Source organism: Xenopus tropicalis, chromosome 5, assembly GCF_000004195.4.
Source record: "Xenopus tropicalis strain Nigerian chromosome 5, UCB_Xtro_10.0, whole genome shotgun sequence".
Taxonomy (NCBI): Eukaryota; Metazoa; Chordata; class Amphibia; order Anura; family Pipidae; genus Xenopus; species Xenopus tropicalis.
The window spans coordinates 154,456,992-154,478,249 of NC_030681.2; the positions used below are offsets into that span (position 1 = coordinate 154,456,992).

Below are 21,258 nucleotides of genomic sequence, written 5' to 3' on the forward strand. Positions count from 1 at the left end.
CTGTCTAAGGGAAACACTATGGCACCTCCTACCCATATGTGTAAATACAAATATACAGAGAAGGAATGTTCTGGGCACACAATAAGCTGTACCCCCATACTGTACTGTCTAAGGGAAACACTATGGCACCCCTACCCATATGTATAAATACAAATATACAGAGAAGGAATGTTCTGGGCACACAATAAGCTGTACCCCCATACTGTACTGTCTAAGGGAAACACTATGGCACCCCCTACCCATATGTATAAATACAAATATACAGAGAAGGAATGTTCTGGGCACACAATAAGCTGTATCCCCATACTGTACTGTCTAAGGGAAACACTATGGCACCTCCCACTAATAATATAGTTTAAAATGGAGGACTGTAATGTATACATGCCAAAGTTTGGCAAATCAATCTCCAATCTAAACACTTACTATGGAATTAGTAAATGGAAAGAAGAATCCGAGGCAGAAGAGACCCAGTAGTGGCCCCCCAACCATGCCAAAGATACTCAAAGCAGCCTGTGGGGAAAAATGCAAAGAGATTCAGAGTTGCAGTAGGGTTCCATGTGTCTAGTCAAGGCAAGATGCAGCGCCAATAAAAAATATGTATTTCTTGTCATAACACTTTTTTATACTATTTAATTAGCTTTTATATAGTTACATATTGATATAAGTTAAGTGTCTTTGTTCTGCCTCTGCCAAGGTTTACTAGCAACTAGTAATGCTATAACTAGTACTCCAACCAGCAGTGCTATAAATGTCAATGGACTATTCCTATAAAGTGCAAATAGTCCGACCACGTGTCATTATTATTATTATCATTTATTTATAAAGCTCCAACATATTCCGCATTCAACGTATTCCGTGTCATGTAAGATTATTACGGCAATCATGACGGTAGACCTGGCATACCTGCCATAAAGCAAGACAAAGATGCTGTTTCTTGCAAGAAAAGTAGCCAGATAGGTAAAATAACAAGAAACAGGAGCAAAAAACAATTCTAACTCAAGTCTAACACAACAGACTCATTTCCCTTAAGTAAAGTTAGATGATCTCTGGGAGATATTCCTGATCTTATTTATTTTAAACACAGTTACCTGTAAGACTGAGCCCATCAGCGAGGAGATATACGCCATACCGAGGCAGAGAAGGCCATAACCGAGCGCTGCAAATAGAAAGTAAATCAACATTAGGATTCTTCCTAAAGGAAAGCTTGCCACAGCACCACCTTGTGTCAAACAATGGCACTACATGTGTGGAGATATTGCCCAGTGACTCCACTTCCACTAAAGTCAGTGACGGCTTCAGCTTAGATATTATCCGGACACTAAAACGACAGCTTCAGTTACTGCTGAGACTCCAATTGTCCAGATATCACACGTGCGACAGCTGCAGAAGTGCAAGGGGTCCCAGAGCAGTCATGAATGAACCCTATCTGCCTCAATGCAAATGGCTGACAGTGACGTTTGGTGACTGAGGAATGACAGGCCGGGGCTGTTTCCATGGTTTGGGCCCCTGGTTCCTCACATTCCTCACATAGCATAGCATATACACAGCAAATAATTCCCTCTGCCATTTAAACTTTTATTCTAGAACCAACAAATGTATTTGTAGCTGTAATATTGGTGTGTAGGCGCCATCTCAGTGCCTTGTGCCTGAGTCTGAGCTTTCAGCCAGCGCTACACATTAGAACTGCTTTCAGCTAACCTATTGTTTCTCCTACTCCCATGTAACTGGAGGAGTCCCAAGCCGGACTTGGATTTCTTACTATTGAGTGCTATTCTGATACCTACTGGGAGCTGCTATCTTGCTCCCTTCCCATTGTTCTACTGATCGGCTGCTGGGGGTGGGGGGGGGCGGATATCACTCCAACTTGCAGCGCAGCAGTAAAGTGTGCCTGAGTCTGAGCTTTCAGCCAGCGCTACACATTAGAACTGCTTTCAGCTAACCTATTGTTTCTCCTACTCCCATGTAACTGGAGGAGTCCCAAGCCGGACTTGGATTTCTTACTATTGAGTGCTATTGTGATACCTACTGGGAGCTGCTATCTTGCTCCCTTCCCATTGTTCTGCTGATCGGCTGCTGGGGGTGAGGGGGGGGGATATCACTCCAACTTGCAGCGCAGCAGTAAAGTGTGCCTGAGTCTGAGCTTTCAGCCAGCGCTACACATTAGAACTGCTTTCAGCTAACCTATTGTTTCTCCTACTCCCATGTAACTGGAGGAGTCCCAAGCCGGACTTGGATTTCTTACTATTGAGTGCTATTCTGATACCTACTGGGAGCTGCTATCTTGCTTCCTTCCTATTGTTCTGCTGATCGGCTGCTGGGGGTGAGGGGGGGGGGGAATATCACTCCAACTTGCAGCGCAGCAGTAAAGTGTGCCTGAGCCTAAGGGCGGGGCAGTGGGTTATAAACTAGTTTTCTATAAGAGATAAGGGACATGCAGTGAATAAAGGGGGTGGGAACTGAGGAACGATACTCACCGAGGCCCTTAGAGAGCCAAGTGGCTTGCGATTCGGTCAGGCTTGGGAAGTGAGGTTTGATGAGATCCTGCATAGTTACGGTAGCCAGGGAGTTAAAGGCGGAGGAGATGGTACTGGGGACAGAGAGAAGGAAACACGAAGGTAAGGAGCCTGTAATGTGACAACAGGTAGAGCAGAAAGAAGACGCCACTGGCGCTCGTCTTACTAACCAATGAAAGTACAGGAGAGCGGAAGAAATGAGCAGAGCTATGCCCTCACACACCCAGCGTTGCTCTATAAGGGCCACCTGATGTTACCTGAGAGCTCCGCTGAAAAGGCACGCCACAAACAGTCCGGGCAGGCCAGGCAGGTCCTTCAGAATGTCCATCACAAAGTACAGGACCATCTGCGCAACAAGGGAAAAGTTCAGCATCAGACACACAGTATGGTGGTTTGGTTGCTCATCTGGCTTAAATTTGCAGTTGGTCTTCATTTTTTATTATTTGTAGTTTTTTAAAATTATTTCAGTAATTGTTCAGCAGCTCTCCAGTTTAGAGTTATAACAGCAATCCGGTTGCTAGGGTCCAAATTACCTTAGCAACCAGGGAGTGGTTTGAATGAGAGACTGATATATGAATAGTACTGATTAGGGACTGATTAGAGAAGCAAGTCCCTAAAAAGTAACAATAAAACTGGAGCCTCACAGAGCAATAGGTTTTTGGCTGCCGGGGTCAGTGACCCCCATTTGAAAGCTGCAAAGAGTTAGAAGAAGAAGAAGGCAAATAATGCAAAACTATAAGAAATAAATAATGAAGACCAATTGAAAAGATGCTTAGAATTGTTCATTCTATAACATACTAAAAGGTGAACCACCACTTTAAAAGGGCGGTTCACTTTCAGGTTAACTTGTTAAATGTTATAGAATGGCCTATTCTTTTCAATTGGTCTTCATTTTTTATAGTTTTTGAATTATTTGCCTTCTTCTTCTGACTCTTTGCAGCTTTCGAATGGGGGTCACTGACCCCGGCAGCCAAAACCTATTGCTCCGTGAGGCTCCAGTTTTATTGTTACTGTTACTTTTTATTACTTATCTTTCTATTTAAACCCCTCCCCAATTCATATTCCTGTCTTCTTTCAAATTACTGCCTGGTTGCTAGGTTAAATTGAACCCTAGCAACCAGATAGCTGCTGAAATTCCAATCTGGAGAGCTGCTGAAAAAAAAAGCTGAATAATTCAAAAACTGCAAATAATACAAGAAATAATACAATAAAGACCAATTGCAAACTGTCTCAGAATAGAATTCTCCATATCATAGTAAAAGTTATTCTAAAGGTGAACTAGCATAATAACCAGAAGGCAGTTTGGAAGTCAGAATAGAATATCAATAGGAAAGAGCCTGAAAAGAAACACAAGCACTAAAATAATGGGAATAAAAACTGGACTGCCAGTTATTATGTAGTTGCCAGGGTCTGTGACCCCCATAAACAGAGTATAGTCTAGAAATAGGCAGGATAATAACTAAAAAAAAAAAAATTATAGAAGACCAGTTGAAAAACAGAAGGTCATGGCTCCAGTGATGTAAATATACCATTACCGGTACTCACCTGGTCCGGGACTGATATGTCTTGTGGGTAGGCGCTTGGATTTATTTTATAGTAAGCAAACATGACTAGCCCAGTCAGGCACCCGAGAGCCAGAACCAGTTGCTGGCAGGGGAAAACGGCGTAGCAGGATCTGAAACCACATGAGAGGGAAAAATCTAATGAGCCGAAAGTAGATAATAGAGCTTCTCCAGCAGAATCCTGCATTGTAATCTGTTTTTCCCATGGGGCTAGCCATATTCTTAATTTCCCAGGGTGCCTCAGCCATGTGACCTGTGCTCTGATAAACTTCACTCACACTTTACTGCTGCGTTGCAAGTTGGAGTGATATCCCCCCCCCTCCCTCCCATCAGCCGATCAGCAGAACAATGGGAAGGGAGCAAGATAGCAGCTCCCAGTAGGTATCAGAATAGCACTCAATAGTAAGAAATCCAAGTCCGGCTTGGGACTCCTCCAGTTACATGGGAGTAGGAAAACAATAGGTTAGCTGAAAGCAGTTCTAATGTGTAGCGCTGGCTGAAAGCTCAGACTCAGGCACACTTTACTGCTGCGCTGCAAGTTGGAGTGATATCCCCCCCTCCCCAGCAGCCGATCAGCAGAACAATGGGAAGGGAGCAAGATAGCAGCTCCCAGTAGGTATCAGAATAGCACTCAATAGTAAGAAATCCAAGTCCGGCTTGGGACTCCTCCAGTTACATGGGAGTAGGAGAAACAATAGGTTAGCTGAAAGCAGGTCTAATGTGTAGCGCTGGCTGAAAGCTCAGACTCAGGCACACTTTACTGCTGCGCTGCAAGTTGGAGTGATATCCCCCCTCACCCCCAGCAGCCGATCAGCAGAACAATGGGAAGGGAGCAAGATAGCAGCTCCCAGTAGGTATCAGAATAGCACTCAATAGTAAGCAATCCAAGTCCGGCTTGGGACTCCTCCAGTTACATGGGAGTAGGAGAAACAATAGGTTAGCTGAAAGCAGTTCTAATGAGTAGCGCTGGCTGAAAGCTCAGACTCAGGCACAAGGCACTGAGATGGCACCTACACACCAATATTACAGCTACAAATACATTTGTTGGTTCAAGAATAAAAGGTTAAATGGCAGAGGGAATTATTTGCTAATTTAGAAATAAAAAGTACCCCATAAAAATTATGGCAGTATCCCTTTAATCTGTGAAGTCGGTTTAGTGGCTTTGGTAATTAAGCTAAACCCATAATCATCCTGCTCATAAGATGCCTGTTTGGCCAGAGCAGTTGGAGCAGACACTCACAAGATGGCTTCCTTCTCTGTGCGGGAGCTAAGGTACCGCTGCACTTGCGCTTGGTTCACCCCGTACAAGGACAGCATCATGAAAATCCCACCAATCGCCAGAGACCAGAAGGAATGACGTTCGAAAGGGTCAGGGTTCCAACTGTAAAATAAAAGACAGTGGTTATTCAGCCAGTCGGGACAGGGGATAGAGAAGGGCACTAGGAAGGGAGGGTACTCGCTTTAGATTGGTTATTCAGCCAGTCGGGACAGGGGATAGAGAAGGGCACTAGGAAGGGAGGGTACTCGCTTTAGATTGGTTATTCAGCCAGTCGGGACAGGGGATAGAGAAGGGCACTAGGAAGGGAGGGTACTCGCTTTAGATTGGTTATTCAGCCAATCGGGACAGGGGATAGAGAAGGGTACTAGGAAGGGAGGGTAGTCACTTTACATTGGTTATTCAGCCAATCGGGACAGGGGATAGAGAAGGGTACTAGGAAGGGAGGGTAGTCACTTTACATTGGTTATTCAGCCAGTCGGGACAGGGGATAGAGAAGGGCACTAGGAAGGGAGGGTACTCGCTTTAGATTGGTTATTCAGCCAATCGGGACAGGGGATAGAGAAGGGCACTAGGAAGGGAGGGTACTCACTTTACATTGGTTATTCAGCCAATCAGGACAGGGAATAGAGAGGGGTACTAGGAAGGGAGGGTACTCACTTTACATTGGTTATTCAGCCAATCAGGACAGGGAATAGAGAGGGGTACTAGGAAGGGAGGGTACTCACTTTACATTGGTTATTCAGCCAATCAGGACAGGGAATAGAGAGGGGTACTAGGAAGGGAGGGTACTCACTTTACACCGGCAATCTTGTTATTTTCTGTAGCAATGTTCCACACCTGGTCGAAGCCCCCAACCTTTATGGTACCAACAATAATAACTGCCAGCTGCCCTGCAAACATCACCAGGGTCTGTATGACGTCTGTCCAGATAACGGCCTTCAGGCCACCCTGAGCACAAAGAAATGAACAGTTGGTTACCGACTGTCGCTTACCCAAGTGGCAGTGTCTTTCCTGGACAACTAGAGATGGTGGTTGGAGAAAGCCATGTAAGAATCCCCTAGTGCCGGTATTTCAGGGTATTCTCGCTGCTTGTTGTGTAGCAGATCTTACCAGGGTTGTGTAGAGCGTGCACACCAATCCCATGGACAACACTGCCCCCCACAGGCTGAATCCAGTTACTGCAATAAAAGCAAAATGCATAAAATAATAATGTTTGCAGATGATAAACGTCAAGTTATTACAGAGACAAGCAAGCTCCATCTCTACAGGAACAGCAACCCCAAGAATGCCAGGGTTAGCCGTTTTGAGTTAAAGGTACTCCCCCCAATAGTACTAAAAGCTGGATCCTATGATGGAATACATTACCTGCATTAAAGGCCAGAGCTGGAGCATAAAGGACCACTCCCATGTAGATCACCTGTAAAGCAAGAAGACTATGAATCAGATAATGAATTAGATAAAATAGAGTGTAGGACCGGCCAGACCGGGGGTGAGTGAGTGTAGGACTGGCCAGACCGGGGGTGAGTGAGTGTAGGACAGGCCAGACCGGGGGTGAGTGAGTGTAGGACGGGCCAGACCGGGGGTGAGTGAGTGTAGGACGGGCCAGACCGGGGGTGAGTGAGTGTAGGACGGGCCAGACCGGGGGTGAGTGAGTGTAGGACGGGCCAGACCGGGGGTGAGTGAGTGTAGGACGGGCCAGACCGGGGGTGAGTGAGTGTAGGACGGGCCAGACCGGGGGTGAGTGAGTGTAGGACGGGCCAGACCGGGGGTGAGTGAGTGTAGGACAGGCCAGACCGGGGGTGAGTGAGTGTAGGACAGGCCAGACCGGGGGTGAGTGAGTGTAGGACAGGCCAGACCGGGGGTGAGTGAGTGTTAGGACGGGCCAGACCGGGGGTGAGTGAGTGTAGGACAGGCCAGACCGGGGGTGAGTGAGTGTAGGACGGGCCAGACCGGGGGTGAGTGAGTGTAGGACCGGCCAGACTGGGAGTGAGTGAGTGTAGGACCGGCCAGACCGGGGGTGAGTGAGTGTAGGACCGGCCAGACCAGCTAATACAGAGAAACTGTACGTTCAGATAATAAAGACTAAGATATTTCCTATATAGTTATGTCATTGTATCAAAGACAATTTCTATGAAAGGCTTTTATTTCCCCTTTCATTGTAAACCCCCCCGACAAGGCAAGCATAACCCCCAGGCAAAAAGATTCTAGGCCAATTGCATTAGTTATGACAAAAAAAACAAAAACCCACAATGCTCAGGTGTTGCTTGTGGCCAATGAAAAGACACATCACTTACCATCTGGAAGATGAAGGTTACTGTCCCACAGATTCGCACAGCTTTACTGAACCGCAGCTCCAGGTACTGGGAAAGAGAATACTCAGATACTTTGCTTTGGTTTTCTAACTGTTGAAATCCAATTGCTGATTTACACGGCATGATAAATATACCCCTAAAGTACAAGCGGTTCCCTATGGAATATCTGCTAGTGAGATACATAGTGAATAAAGTACCGCCTATTGTAAAATATATATATTATATAAGTCACAAGGAGTTCCATGTCCATATAGAGGCACATTTTACAACAGGGGGTGCATTACTTATTATAATACATTATTATAAGTTTAGTGAGTCATGTGACAAATGACATCACTAAGCTCCAATTATAACCAATGACATCACTAAGCTCCGTTTCTAAGGATATCATTTACAAGCTATTTATGGATCTTGCGTATATATATATATATATATATATATATATATATATCAATCAATGAGGAATGGACACAGCACTCACAGGACTTCATAATGAAACAAAAATAATCCTGCATTAATTAGTGATTCTGCACTACTAGTGATTAGTGACTATTAATGATTCTGCACTAATAAAGGATTATTTTTGTTTCATTGCTGTGAGTGCTGTGTCCATTCCTCATTGATATTTTGATATCCATACTCGGCACCCAGGCATCTTTCCTGCAATGGTACCACAAAGGGTGGTGGTTTGTTCCATTCCAGACAAGGAGGAATTAAAAGTACAAGGGACTGGAAAGTCCAAACTACAGTCAGAGGCAGCTGTGCATATCTGCCCTAAGGGCGGCTGAAAGTCACAATTTTAGGGTCAGCAGACTTTACAAGGAATCAGGTTGGGAAAGTGTAGTTGTGACCTCTATGCGCCACTGCCGGAATGCAGTCCTGCCACTAGGTGGGGCTATAAAGGTGCGATGCAGCTGCACCCTTGGGACTGTACAGTCACTTTTTTAGTCAACCCCAAAAACATGTTTTTGCCTAATAAAAACATAATTCTAAGCAACTTTCCAATGTGAATTTATTAACATAGTTAGTGCTTTAAAAGTTTTGTGTAAATGTAATGGCTATTAAAAGCAGCAATTCATCAACTCCTGGTTGTTACTGTTTAAACAATGTTGCAAAGGTCGGTCTCCCCCAGCGAGTCAGGTCTGTCAGGCTGCTGCCATGTGTTACATTATTTCATATAGGGATTTGGCCGAACCCTTCGTAAAGGTTTTGGCCGAATACTGAACCGAATCCTTATTAGCACATGTTAATTAGGTTACAGAAGGGTTAAATCTTCATTAGCATATGCTAATTAGGGTATGGAAGGGTTCAATTTTCAACTTTCTTGTTTACGTGTCAAAAAGTCATGTCATTTTTAGGATTATACAAATAAGTAGGGGTGCACCTTTTTGGGTTTGGCGGAACCCCTGAATCCATGTTAGCATAGGCTAATTAGGATTTTGAAGGGTTAAGTGTTTAATTAATCCTACCAAAATCCTGGCTGAATACCGAACCGAATCTTGGATTCGCCGCATCCCTACAAACAAGTCAAAAACCTTTGAACATTTGTAATGAATATATATCGCAAAGCTGCTTAGAATGATGTTTTCTTTTATTAGGCAAAAAATTATATTCTGGGTTGACTTGTCCTTTAAAAGGGGTCGTTCACCTTTCCAACACGTTTTTCGGTTTAGGCGTATTCAGACAGTACGCCAGAAATAACCCTTTTGATAGGATAACTAGAGCTGCACTGAATCGAGGATTCGGTTACAGAAAAAAAGTGCAATCATTTAAATGTGAATTATTTGGTAAAAATGAAGTCTATGGGAGATGGGCTTTCTGTATTTTGGAACTTTCTGGATAATGGGTATCCGGATAACATATCCCATACCTGTATCTCCTTGAGATGGTACATGATAGGGGACTGCACTTGTGTCGTGCCTGCCCATCTCCTGTGCTGGATTCTACAGATACATAGCTAAAGGGGGGGCACCGGTCGAGGGCAGAAAAAAACACTCCCCCCCACTGGTTAAACACGTGGATCTAACAGGTCTGTACTTACCTCATAGGTACTTGTGAGCCGTAACCGGTAAAAGACTGGAATGAAGATGTGGGCTGGAATGAGCAGTCCGATAATGTAGGAGCAGCCCAGGAACCAATACTCAGTGCCAAATCGGTAGATCTCCGAGGGGACCCCCAGGATGGCTACCGCTGACTGAAAGGTGGCCAGGAGGGAAAGAGAGATGGGCAGGAAACTCATGCTACGATTGGCCAGCAGGAACTCCTGCATGGTGCGCTGCTTGCCCCCGCTCAAGGCATAGTACAGCCCTATTGCGGAGGAAAGGACCAGGAGGAGGACGAAGATAATGTAGTCCACAGTGGTGAACCTCATTGTTGCTTTGTGCCGTGCAGCTGAGGAACAAACTGCTTTGTGTCTCTATAGGGGGGGCTGCAAATAAGCGGCTAGGGGTCCCACTCAGCCATTTCTGTCCCCTTCACAGCATTCGTTCTTCCGCTCTGCTTAACACTCCAGCATTGCTGCCTCCATCCAGCACCCCGGCTTCTCCTCAGTCCCTCTCTGAGATACAGCAGCAGCTAGGGGGGCAGCCGCCTCGACAAGCACGGTGTATTCTGGCGCAGGAAGGTCGCTGCTCCCCGGGTAAATGTATCTGTGAAAATAAAGATTTCTAAGGGTGAGATTAGTTTTGTAGAGTTGAAAGGATAACGAGTTAATGCTTTACAGTTAACGAGTACAAAGGAGCAGTAATCTGGTACAGACACTGACAATGATTATGAGATTCCCAACAGAACGAGGTCTCCCGTGCTGTCTCTTTCTTGTAGCTGTCAACCCCCCCCACGCACCTGGTTTGGTGCGACCCATTTGCTGTGACATTTTGGACCAGGCTGAATGCTGAATTATTTGAGCTGCCGAGACAAACGGGTGCAGGTGTAGCCTTTAAATAGCCTGGCAGGGCAGCAGCGGCCAATCACTTTGGGCACGGAGGGTTAAATGCAGGAATGCACTGCTGCTGCTCCATGTTAATAAGTCCCCCCACCCGGCCAAGGGAAGCGCGAGTCCCCCACCCCGGGCAAGGGAAGCGCGAGTCCCCCCACCCCGGCCAAGGGAAGCGCGAGTCCCCCCACCCCGGCCAAGGGAAGCGCGAGTCCCCCCCACCCCGGCCAAGGGAAGCGCGAGTCCCCACCACCCCAGCCAAGGGAAGCGCGAGTCCCCCCACCCCGGGCAAGGGAAGCGCGAGTCCCCCCACCCCGGCCAAGGGAAGCGCGAGTCCCCACCACCCCAGCCAAGGGAAGCGCGAGTCCCCCCACCCCGGCCAAGGGAAGCAGGGGAAAGGTTGGGAAACAGTGACACTGCAAATGTACAAATGCCCTCCATAACCTGGCAGGGAACTGTACTGCTAGGATGCCAACATAGCGGGGCACACATTCTCTTTATATTTTATCTCCAGTAACACACACTATCCCTATACAGGTATCGGACCCCTTATCCGGAAACCCATTATCCAGAAAGTTCAGAATTACGGAAAGGCCCTCTCCCATAGACTCCATTGTAATCAAATAATTCACATTTTTAAAAATGATTCGCCTTTCTCTGTAATAATAAAACAGTACCTGTACTTGATCTCAACTAAGATATAATTACCCCTTATTGGGGGCAGAACAGCCCTATTGGGTTTATTTAATGGTTAAATGATTCCCTTTTCTCTGTAATAATAAAACAGTACCTGTACTTGATCCCAACTAAGATATAATTACCCCTTATTGGGGGCAGAACAGCCCTATTGGGTTTATTTAATGGTTAAATGATTCCCTTTTCTCTGTAATAATAAAACAGTACCTGTACTTAATCCCAACTAAGATATAATTACCCCTTATTGGGGCAGAACAGCCCTATTGGGTTTATTTCATGGTTAAATGATTCCCTTTTCTCTGTAATAATAAAACAGTACCTGTACTTGATCCCAACTAAGATATAATTACCCCTTATTGGGGCAGAACAGCCCTATTGGGTTTATTTAATGGTTAAATGATTCCCTTTTCTCTGTAATAATCAAACAGTACCTGTACTTGATCCCAACTAAGATATAATTACCCCTTATTGGGGAAGAACAGCCCTGTTGGGTTTATTTAATGGTTAAATGATTCCCTTTTCTCTGTAATAATAAAACAGTACCTGTACTTGATCCCAACTAAGATATAATTACCCCTTATTGGGGCAGAACAGCCCTATTGGGTTTATTTAATGGTTAAATGATTCCCTTTTCTCTGTAATAATAAAACAGTACCTGTACTTGATCCCAACTAAGATATAATTACCCCTTATTGGGGGCAGAACAACCTGTATAAACAGTTGCCTGTACAATGTCCCACCTTATCCCGTCACTGAATACAATGAAATCCATGTCACCCATACGTACAGCCAAGGGGCCGGCAGTTTGTCAGTCTGATCAGAACCAGCTAAAGCATAAGAGACCATAAGAGGCAACTGGACACTAAATGATCACAGGGCTCCATGTTATCCCACTAATTACACTGACCTCTCCCCCTCTAGGTGACCAGGGGCTAATGTCCATTCCAGAGGAACAGGTAAATCTGAATAATCCGGCCCAGAAAGGTGCAGGGGAACCCTTGCTGTCTGACTGGTTCAGCCCCAGGGTGTATATTATATATATATATATATATATATATATATATATATATATATATATATATATATATATATATATATATATATATATATATATATATATATACTGTATATTAGTAGGGTGTCACGCCAGACCCATTATTTTTCAAAGGCTAGGGAGCTAAAAACAAGGCTGCTTTAATCATATGGGCCTCAGGCTGTTAAACACCTATTGGTGTCTGCACAGACCCAAGGTGACTTCCCACTAAATAGCTAAATGAGGCCCAACCAGGAAGGTCAATGTTCTGGCCCCACATAATAAGCCGTCCCTGCATGGCCACAAGAGTGGGGGGGGGGGGCAGAGACAGAGGAAGGGGCCCCAGAGAGAGAGAGGAAGGGGCCCCAGAGAGAGAGAGGAAGGGGCCCCAGAGAGAGAGAGGAAGGGGCCCCAGAGAGAGAGAGGAAGGGGCCCCAGAGAGAGAGAGGAAGGGGCCCCAGAGAGAGAGAGGAAGGGGCCCCAGAGAGAGAGAGAGGAAGGGGCCCCAGAGGCAGAGGAAGGGGCCCCAGAGGCAGAGGCACAGAAGCAGATTAGTAGCATGAATACAGGGCTGCAGTAACATCTCTGTGCATGGCTAGAAGGGAACCCTGCAGAAAACAGAAGCAAGCGATTTAGTTCCCAAAACTCACATTATTTATATGAACAAAGTGGCTTTTCAGTTCCTGTTTAATGGGTTAAACGGCAGGGGGAGATGTGCCAGTGAGTGAGCCGCAGCCACGCGTCCTGTGTTTGCTCCTTAACCCCCAGGGATTTGCAGTACTGGAACATCTGTGTGTTCGTATCCTTGGGTGACCCCGGCAGCAGTTTATATGGACTGTAAGGGCCGTGTTACACCAGTATAGGCTGGTAATAACTGGGAGCCTGAGGGGACACAAATTAAATTAGGACTGGCCAGACCGGGGGTGAGTGAGTGTAGGACCGGCCAGACCGGGGGTGAGTGAGTGTAGGACCGGCCAGACCGGGGGTGAGTGAGTGTAGGACAGGCCAGACCGGGGGTGAGTGAGTGTAGGACAGGCCAGACCGGGGGTGAGTGAGTGTAGGACCGGCCAGACCGGGGGTGAGTGAGTGTAGGACAGGCCAGACCGGGGGTGAGTGAGTGTAGGACAGGCCAAACCGGGGGTGAGTGAGTGTAGGACAGGCCAGACCGGGGGTGAGTGAGTGTAGGACAGGCCAGACCGGGGGTGAGTGAGTGTAGGACAGGCCAGACCGGGGGTGAGTGAGTGTAGGACAGGCCAGACCGGGGGTGAGTGAGTGTAGGACGGGCCAGACCGGGGGTGAGTGAGTGTAGGACAGGCCAGACCGGGGGTGAGTGAGTGTAGGACAGGCCAGACCGGGGGTGAGTGAGTGACCCCGGCAGCAGTTTATATGGACTGTAAGGGCCGTGTTACACCAGTATAGGCTGGTAATAACTGGGAGCCTGAGGGGACACAAATTAAATTAGGACTGGCCAGACCGGGGGTGAGTGAGTGTAGGACCGGCCAGACCGGGGGTGAGTGAGTGTAGGACAGGCCAGACCGGGGGTGAGTGAGTGTAGGACAGGCCAGACCGGGGGTGAGTGAGTGTAGGACAGGCCAGACCGGGGGTGAGTGAGTGTAGGACTGGCCAGACCGGGGGTGAGTGTAGGACTGGCCAGACCGGGGGTGAGTGTAGGACTGGCCAGACCGGGGGTGAGTGAGTGTAGGACGGGCCAGACCGGGGGTGAGTGAGTGTAGGACAGGCCAGACCGGGGGTGAGTGAGTGTAGGACAGGCCAGACCGGGGGTGAGTGAGTGTAGGACAGGCCAAACCGGGGGTGAGTGAGTGTAGGACAGGCCAAACCGGGGGTGAGTGAGTGTAGGACAGGCCAGACCGGGGGTGAGTGAGTGTAGGACAGGCCAGACCGGGGGTGAGTGAGTGTAGGACAGGCCAGACCGGGGGTGAGTGAGTGTAGGACGGGCCAGACCGGGGGTGAGTGAGTGTAGGACGGGCCAGACCGGGGGTGAGTGAGTGTAGGACGGGCCAGACCGGGGGTGAGTGAGTGTAGGACAGGCCAGACCGGGGGTGAGTGAGTGTAGGACAGGCCAGACCGGGGGTGAGTGAGTGTAGGACAGGCCAGACCGGGGGTGAGTGAGTGTAGGACAGGCCAGACCGGGGGTGAGTGAGTGTAGGACAGGCCAGACCGGGGGTGAGTGAGTGTAGGACAGGCCAGACCGGGGTGAGTGAGTGTAGGAAGGCCCGGGGTGAGTGAGTGTAGGACAGGCCAAACCGGGGGTGAGTGAGTGTAGGACAGGCCAGACCGGGGGTGAGTGAGTGTGATGCAGTTGGGCAGCTTCAATATATTGTGATATAAGGACAAACAATCCCTGTTTTTGCTTAGAGGGGAGGGCATTGCTTGGCAGCTTAATGCACAGAATGGGTTAATGCCCTATATATAGTAAATAAAGTGCCCCCTATTGTAACATATAGGGATATTATAAGTCACAGAGGCGTTCCATGAACCTATAAAACACGAGGCAGAAGGCCGAGTGCTTTTATACAGGTCATGGAACTCAGAGGTGACTTCTAATATCCTTATATTTTACAACAGGGGGTACTTATTATAGTATACAAGTTTCAGTGAGTCATGTGACAGAAATGACATCACTAAGCTCGGATTATAACTGATGACATCACTAAGCACCGTTTATAAGGATATCATTTACAGTTTGGTCTCATAGGGAAATGACCCAACTCTATATTATATATTGATAATGTTTGAGTATAGGGGAACTCTTGTTGCTGTCTATTCAGGGGCCACGTGCTGGTTCCCAAGGGCCCAGGGCAGCCGCCCAAACATTAATATTGTTTTGACAGAAAAATGAAACATAAGCTTGGTCTGCAAGCAGAGCAAACACTGTGACTGGGGCCAATCTCTTTACTGAGACATAACAAGCGCTGTAAGCGTCAGTAGGAGGATGTGTTTGTGGCTGGGAGCCGTCACGGGTACAGTAACTCGGTCCAAAATAGAGAGATAAGAACCCATCTTGGCAGCTCCTGATGAGCCCAAGGCTGTGATTACCCAAGCAATACATGGATTTATAGCGATACGCCGAAGGCTGCAATTATCCCAGCTCTGTACCGTGACGCACATCCCTACTGTCACGCTCACTGCCCCCATTTCTATTGGTCTCTCTGTACCGTGTCTGGGAATAACAAGGAGCACTCGTGTCATTCCGACACCCACATGTGTATTCTGTGCCCCCACTTACCCCCCCTAAGGCTGGGCCCCCTTAGCCCATAACAAGTTACAGATATATAGAAACATTGGGGTAACAGTCACCCCGCTATAGTTCCAGGGGTACCCAGGGCACAAATAAGCACTCACCCCAAATCCCCCCTAACTGGCCTTCAGGCTGGGCCCCCTTAGCCCATAACAAGGTTACAGATATATAGAAACATTGGGGTAACAGTCACCCTGCTATAGTTCCAGGGGTACCCAGGGCACAAATAAGCACTCACCCCAAATCCCCCCCTAACTGGCCTTCAGGCTGGGCCCCCTTAGCCCATAACAAGGTTACAGATATATAGAAACATTGGGGTAACAGTCACCCTGCTATAGTTCCAGGGGTACCCAGGGTACAAATAAGCACTCACCCCAAATCCCCCCCTAACTGGCCTTCAGGCTGGGCCCCCTTAGCCCATAACAAGGTTACAGATATATAGAAACATTGGGGTAACACACACCAATAGCCTGCAGGTACCCAATTACTGGCAGGGGGGGTAGGTAGGTACATATTTCAGTGCCAGTAGGTTACATTCCGACATTATGCCAGTGCCAGGCAGGAACAAGTACAGACCTGACTCCCTTATATACAAGAATCTCAGAGCCAGGATTAAGTATGAAAGTGGCTACTTTATGAACCCAGATAATTAAATATAATACAGAGTAATCCTCTTACCTGGGGCGGAATTCCTGCGCAAATCAGATCGAAGTTAACCGCTTGTTCCTACGGGATCACTGAGTATTTCTGACCCATACATCCCTTTCCCTTACTATATTATCTATAGAGTAGTCAGTGGCTCAGCCTGCTGCTAAAATACCATTATTATTATAAAGCTTCCCTTATCACCTCCCTTAACCACCCCATTGTATTATAATTAAAATTCAATAAAGCTCAGACAAAGTGGAGAATGGGGGTGTGATGTTATCTAGTCAAGGTAAACAGATAGGGGCCTATAGTGTCTGGCAACATGAGGTTCCCCTGTACTAAGCACAATTCAGCAGGAACAGCCCCTAGGTTTGCTCATAGCCTGTACAGAGAGATACCATAAAACTATGGCACATAGGGATTCCCCTGTACTAAGCACAATTCAGCAGGAACAGCCCCCTAAGTTTGCTCATAGCCTGTACAGAGAGATACCATAAAACTATGGCACATAGGGATTCCCCTGTACTAAGCACAATTCAGCAGGAACAGCCCCCTAAGTTTGCTCATAGCCTGTACAGAGAGATACCATAAAACTATGGCACATAGGGATTCCCCTGTACTAAGCACAATTCAGCAGGAACAGCCCCCTAAGTTTGCTCATAGCCTGTACAGAGAGATACCATAAAACTATGGCACATAGGGATTCCCCTGTACTAAGCACAATTCAGCAGGAACAGCCCCCTAAGTTTGCTCATAGCTGTACAGAGATACCATAAAACTATGGCAGCATAGGAATTCCCCTGTACTAAGCACAATTCAGCAGGAACAGCCCCCTAAGTTTGCCCATAGCCTGTACAGAGAGATACCATAAAACTATGGCACATAGGGATTCCCCTGTACTAAGCACAATTCAGCAGGAACAGCCCCTAAAGTACAGAACTATACCAGTAAAGCAAAAGACCTATAAAGCCCAAGCTGTGGCCATTCACTTGTTCAATTGCAACTCTCATCACTGCACAGAAATCAAATGAAGTAGATTTGCCACTAAGGAATTTCTTTTACTATCAGAGTAGCCCAATTACCCAATGTGCAAAGCGTGATAATATAATGTATTTATTGTACCAATACATAACTAGAGAGGCATAAAATTACTACTAGCACTTATTTTTATTATCCCCCTCTCTAACTACTCAGGGGCCATAAAGTTGCATAAAACATGGTGTGATTGAGCTTATGATTAGCCATATCGGCCAGAGATAAGCCCGGCTCCTAACTCCCTCCCCAGGCAAGTGATACGGGGAGTCAGACAATGCAGGAATTCTGCCAGAGATTTCATTCAATTGGCGTAACTCTAATCTTGTGTAACTATCCCGCAGAAATAAGGTTAAAGGACAAACCAAAGCCAAATTCATGGAGGGGAGGGGGGGGGCAATTTGTTAGGTACGCCCAGAAACTCTATCACGTAGTCCCCAAAGAGTTAACTTTTAGTATGATGTAGAGAGTGATATTCTGAGACAGTTTGCAATTGGTCTTCATTTTTTATTATCTGTCGTTTTTTAATCTTTTCAGTTTTTGTTCAGCTCTCCAGTTTGGAGTTTCAGCAGCTATTTGGTTGCTAGGATGCAAATGATCTTGGCAACCACGTTGTAGTTTAAATGAAAGACTGATCTATGAATAGAAGAGGGACTGAATAGAAAAATAAGTATTAAAAAGTAGCAATAACAATAAAACTGGAGCCTCACAGAGCAATTGTTTTTTTGGGGTCAGTGACCCCCATTTGAAAGCTGGAAAAAGTTAGAAGAAGGCAAATATTTGAAAAACTATAGAAAATAAACAATGAAGACCAATTGAAAAATTGCTTAGAAGCAGTGTACGGCGGGGAAGCAATGATGGCTGGTAGGTGGAAGAATTCATGAAGTTCAGTTAACCCCTGTTATTACTGACACAGAGACATTTCTGAGGTTACTAAGTGCACAGCTATATGTGTAGGGTATGTTTAATATATACCCGTTCGGTTAAATGAACAACTTCCCTGCTACAAATTACTGGCAACTGGGCTGGAGCTCTAGTTTGAAATTTTAACTGGTTGCTAGGGCCCCATTATCCTAGTAACCAAGAAAATGTAAGGATATTACAGCCCTATTGGGTTTATTTAATGGTTAAATGATTCCCTTTTCTCTGTAATAATAAAACAGTACCTGTACTTGATCCCAACTAAGATATAATTACCCCTTATTGGGGCAGAACAGCCCTATTGGGTTTATTTCATGGTTAAATGATTCCCTTTTCTCTGTAATAATAAAACAGTACCTGTACTTGATCCCAACTAAGATATAATTACCCCTTATTGGGGCAGAACAGCCCTATTGGGTTTATTTAATGGTTAAATGATTCCTTTTTCTCTGTACAGCCCTTTATGCACACAGTAATAACTGCAGCTGGTAACTGAAATGAAATATCCCATAATATCCAGCACACACTGTAGGGGCCTAGAGACAGAGCTATTTGTGCTGCCAAACAATAAGGGTGGAGACGTTGGTTTAAGCACCTGTGGCAGGTGGAGAGATTATGGGGAATCACACGCTCTGACAAATAAAGGCATTTATTAGATTGTAAGCTCACTGTGGCAGGGACTGATGGGAATGGGATAGGGCCCTTAGATTGTAAGCTCACTGGGGCAGGGACTGATGGGAATGTGATAGGGACCTTAGATTGTAAGCTCACTGGGGCAGGGACTGATGGGAATGGGATAGGGACCTTAGATTGTAAGCTCACTGGGGCAGGGACTGATGTGAATGTGATAGGGACCTTAGATTGTAAGCTCCACTGTGGCAGGGACTGATGGGAATGTGATAGGGACCTTAGATTGTAAGCTCCACTGGGGCAGGGGCTGATGGGAATGGGATAGGGACCTTAGATTGTAAGCTCCACTGGGGCAGGGGCTGATGGGAATGTGATAGGGCCCTTAGATTGTAAGCTCACTGGGGCAGGGACTGATGGGAATGGGATAGGGACCTTAGAGTGTAAGCTCACTGGGGCAGGGACTGATGGGAATGGGATAGGGACCTTAGATTGTAAGCTCACTGGGGCAGGGACTGATGGGAATGGGATAGGGACCTTAGATTGTAAGCTCACTGGGGCAGGGACTGATGGGAATGGGATAGGGACCTTAGATTGTAAGCTCACTGGGGCAGGGACTGATGGGAATGGGATAGGGACCTTAGATTGTAAGCTCCACTGTGGCAGGGACTGATGGGAATGGGATAGGGACCTTAGATTGTAAGCTCCACTGGGGCAGGGGCTGATGGGAATGTGATAGGGCCCTTAGATTGTAAGCTCACTGGGGCAGGGACTGATGGGAATGTGATAGGGACCTTAGATTGTAAGCTCACTGGGGCAGGGACTGATGGGAATGTGATAGGGACCTTAGATTGTAAGCTCACTGGGGCAGGGACTGATGGGATAGGGACCTTAGATTGTAAGCTCACTGGGGCAGGGACTGATGGGAATGGGATAGGGACCTTAGATTGTAAGCTCACTGGGGCAGGGGCTGATGGGAATGGGATAGGAACCTTAGATTGTAAGCTCACTGGGGCAGGGACTGATGGGAATGGGATAGGGACTTTAGATTGTAAGCTCACTGGGGCAGGGGCTGATGGGAATGGGATAGAGAGGGGGGAGCTGTATATACAGTGAGTACAGGGAGCAGAGGGAAGAGCTGTATACAGAGAGGAGGCAGAGATAAGGGAAAGGAACCAATCAGGGGCAGGGAAGGGATTGGGGGGATGAGAGTAGAAGCTGCAGAGCTGGGGGAAAGCGCAGGGTCTGTGGGAGAGAGATAAGCGCGATGGCGGCTGCCGGGTTTCGGAAGACAAACTCTCAGGCAATTTCAGCTCCGTGAAGGTCACAGACAGACAGGAGGCTCGGAAGGAAAGGACACAGCTAGAATAATGGGAGCCGCACATCTCTGTGCCGTTAACTGGGCCCCTTAAGCACATACAGTGAGCAATAGTAACCATTACCAACTAGTAAGCAGCCCAGTGAGTCCGGTACCAGTACCAGTATGGTGCTGCTCTGGGGCTTGCACTCATCTGCGGCTGATACCCAGCTAAAGGGGTAGTTCACCTTTACATTAACTCTCAGTATAACGCACACAGTGATATTCTGAGACAATTTGCAATTGGTCTTCATTTTTAATGTTTTTTTTTAGTTATTTATCAGAACAGTTTTTCAGCAATCTTGTTGCTAGGGTCTTTTTTTCCCTAGCAACCAGGCAGTAGCTTGAATAAGGGAGTGGATTAAGTATTGTAGAGGGGCTGAATAACTATGTAGATAAGTAATAAAAAGTAATAATAAAACGGGAGCCTCACAGAGCAATAGGTTTTGGCTGCCGGGGTCAGTGACCCCCATCTGAAAGCTGTAAAAGGGTAGTAGTGACTAGTAGCCAGCCCAGATCACTAGAACATTCATAGAGCTGGGCCTACCTGTAGCCAAGTAGAACATCTGAATGGTCACAGGGCTAGACTGACCAATCAGGTGAGGCCCAGACTAAAGGTTAGTCAGGGTTAGGTTTGCTTATCTAGATAATCCATGAAGGCCAGTCTGAAGGTCAGTTATTGAGACCTGGGCAACTGTAACTATGAGCAGGGTCCGATTGGCCCACCGGCATACCTGGAAAATACCCAGCGGCACCCCCGATCCTGTTGGGCCCTGCTGCCTATGCCCCCCTGTAACTTTCAGAGACACTGAAATAAAATTAAATTAAATGTCAACCCAATAAAAAATGTTTCCTAATAGAAGCTTTGAAATATTCACTTATTACAAATTTGTACTGGTTTCTAAGTTATTTGTATATATAATTGCTATTAACAGCAGTGTTTGTCCTTTCCTAATCTCTGCCCTGGGGGCTCTGACTGAAACAATGTAACACATGGCTGCAGCCTGACAGACCTGACTCGCTGGGGGAGACTGACCCCTGAAACAGTGTAACACATGGCTGCAGCCTGACAGACCTGACTCGCTGG

General features: G+C 46.8%; 1 protein-coding gene across 5 annotated transcripts in view; it reads right to left on the bottom strand.

Annotated features, from left to right (window-relative positions):
* Positions 1–21,258, bottom strand: part of slc5a6 (solute carrier family 5 (sodium/multivitamin and iodide cotransporter), member 6) — a 30,788-nt gene that overhangs the window by 7,053 nt on the left and 2,477 nt on the right. For 3 of the 5 annotated variants that reach the window (XM_031901641.1, XM_031901639.1, XM_031901642.1), the window contains exons 2-12: positions 9,708–10,314; positions 7,649–7,714; positions 6,720–6,771; positions 6,465–6,532; positions 6,148–6,302; positions 5,316–5,456; positions 4,059–4,188; positions 2,771–2,859; positions 2,475–2,587; positions 1,089–1,156; positions 424–510 (exon numbers count right to left, since the gene is read on the bottom strand). In XM_031901641.1, the coding sequence (XP_031757501.1) occupies positions 424–510; positions 1,089–1,156; positions 2,475–2,587; positions 2,771–2,859; positions 4,059–4,188; positions 5,316–5,456; positions 6,148–6,302; positions 6,465–6,532; positions 6,720–6,771; positions 7,649–7,714; positions 9,708–10,037 (1,299 nt within the window). In that variant the 5' untranslated portion in view covers positions 10,038–10,314. 5 annotated transcript variants of the gene reach the window in all.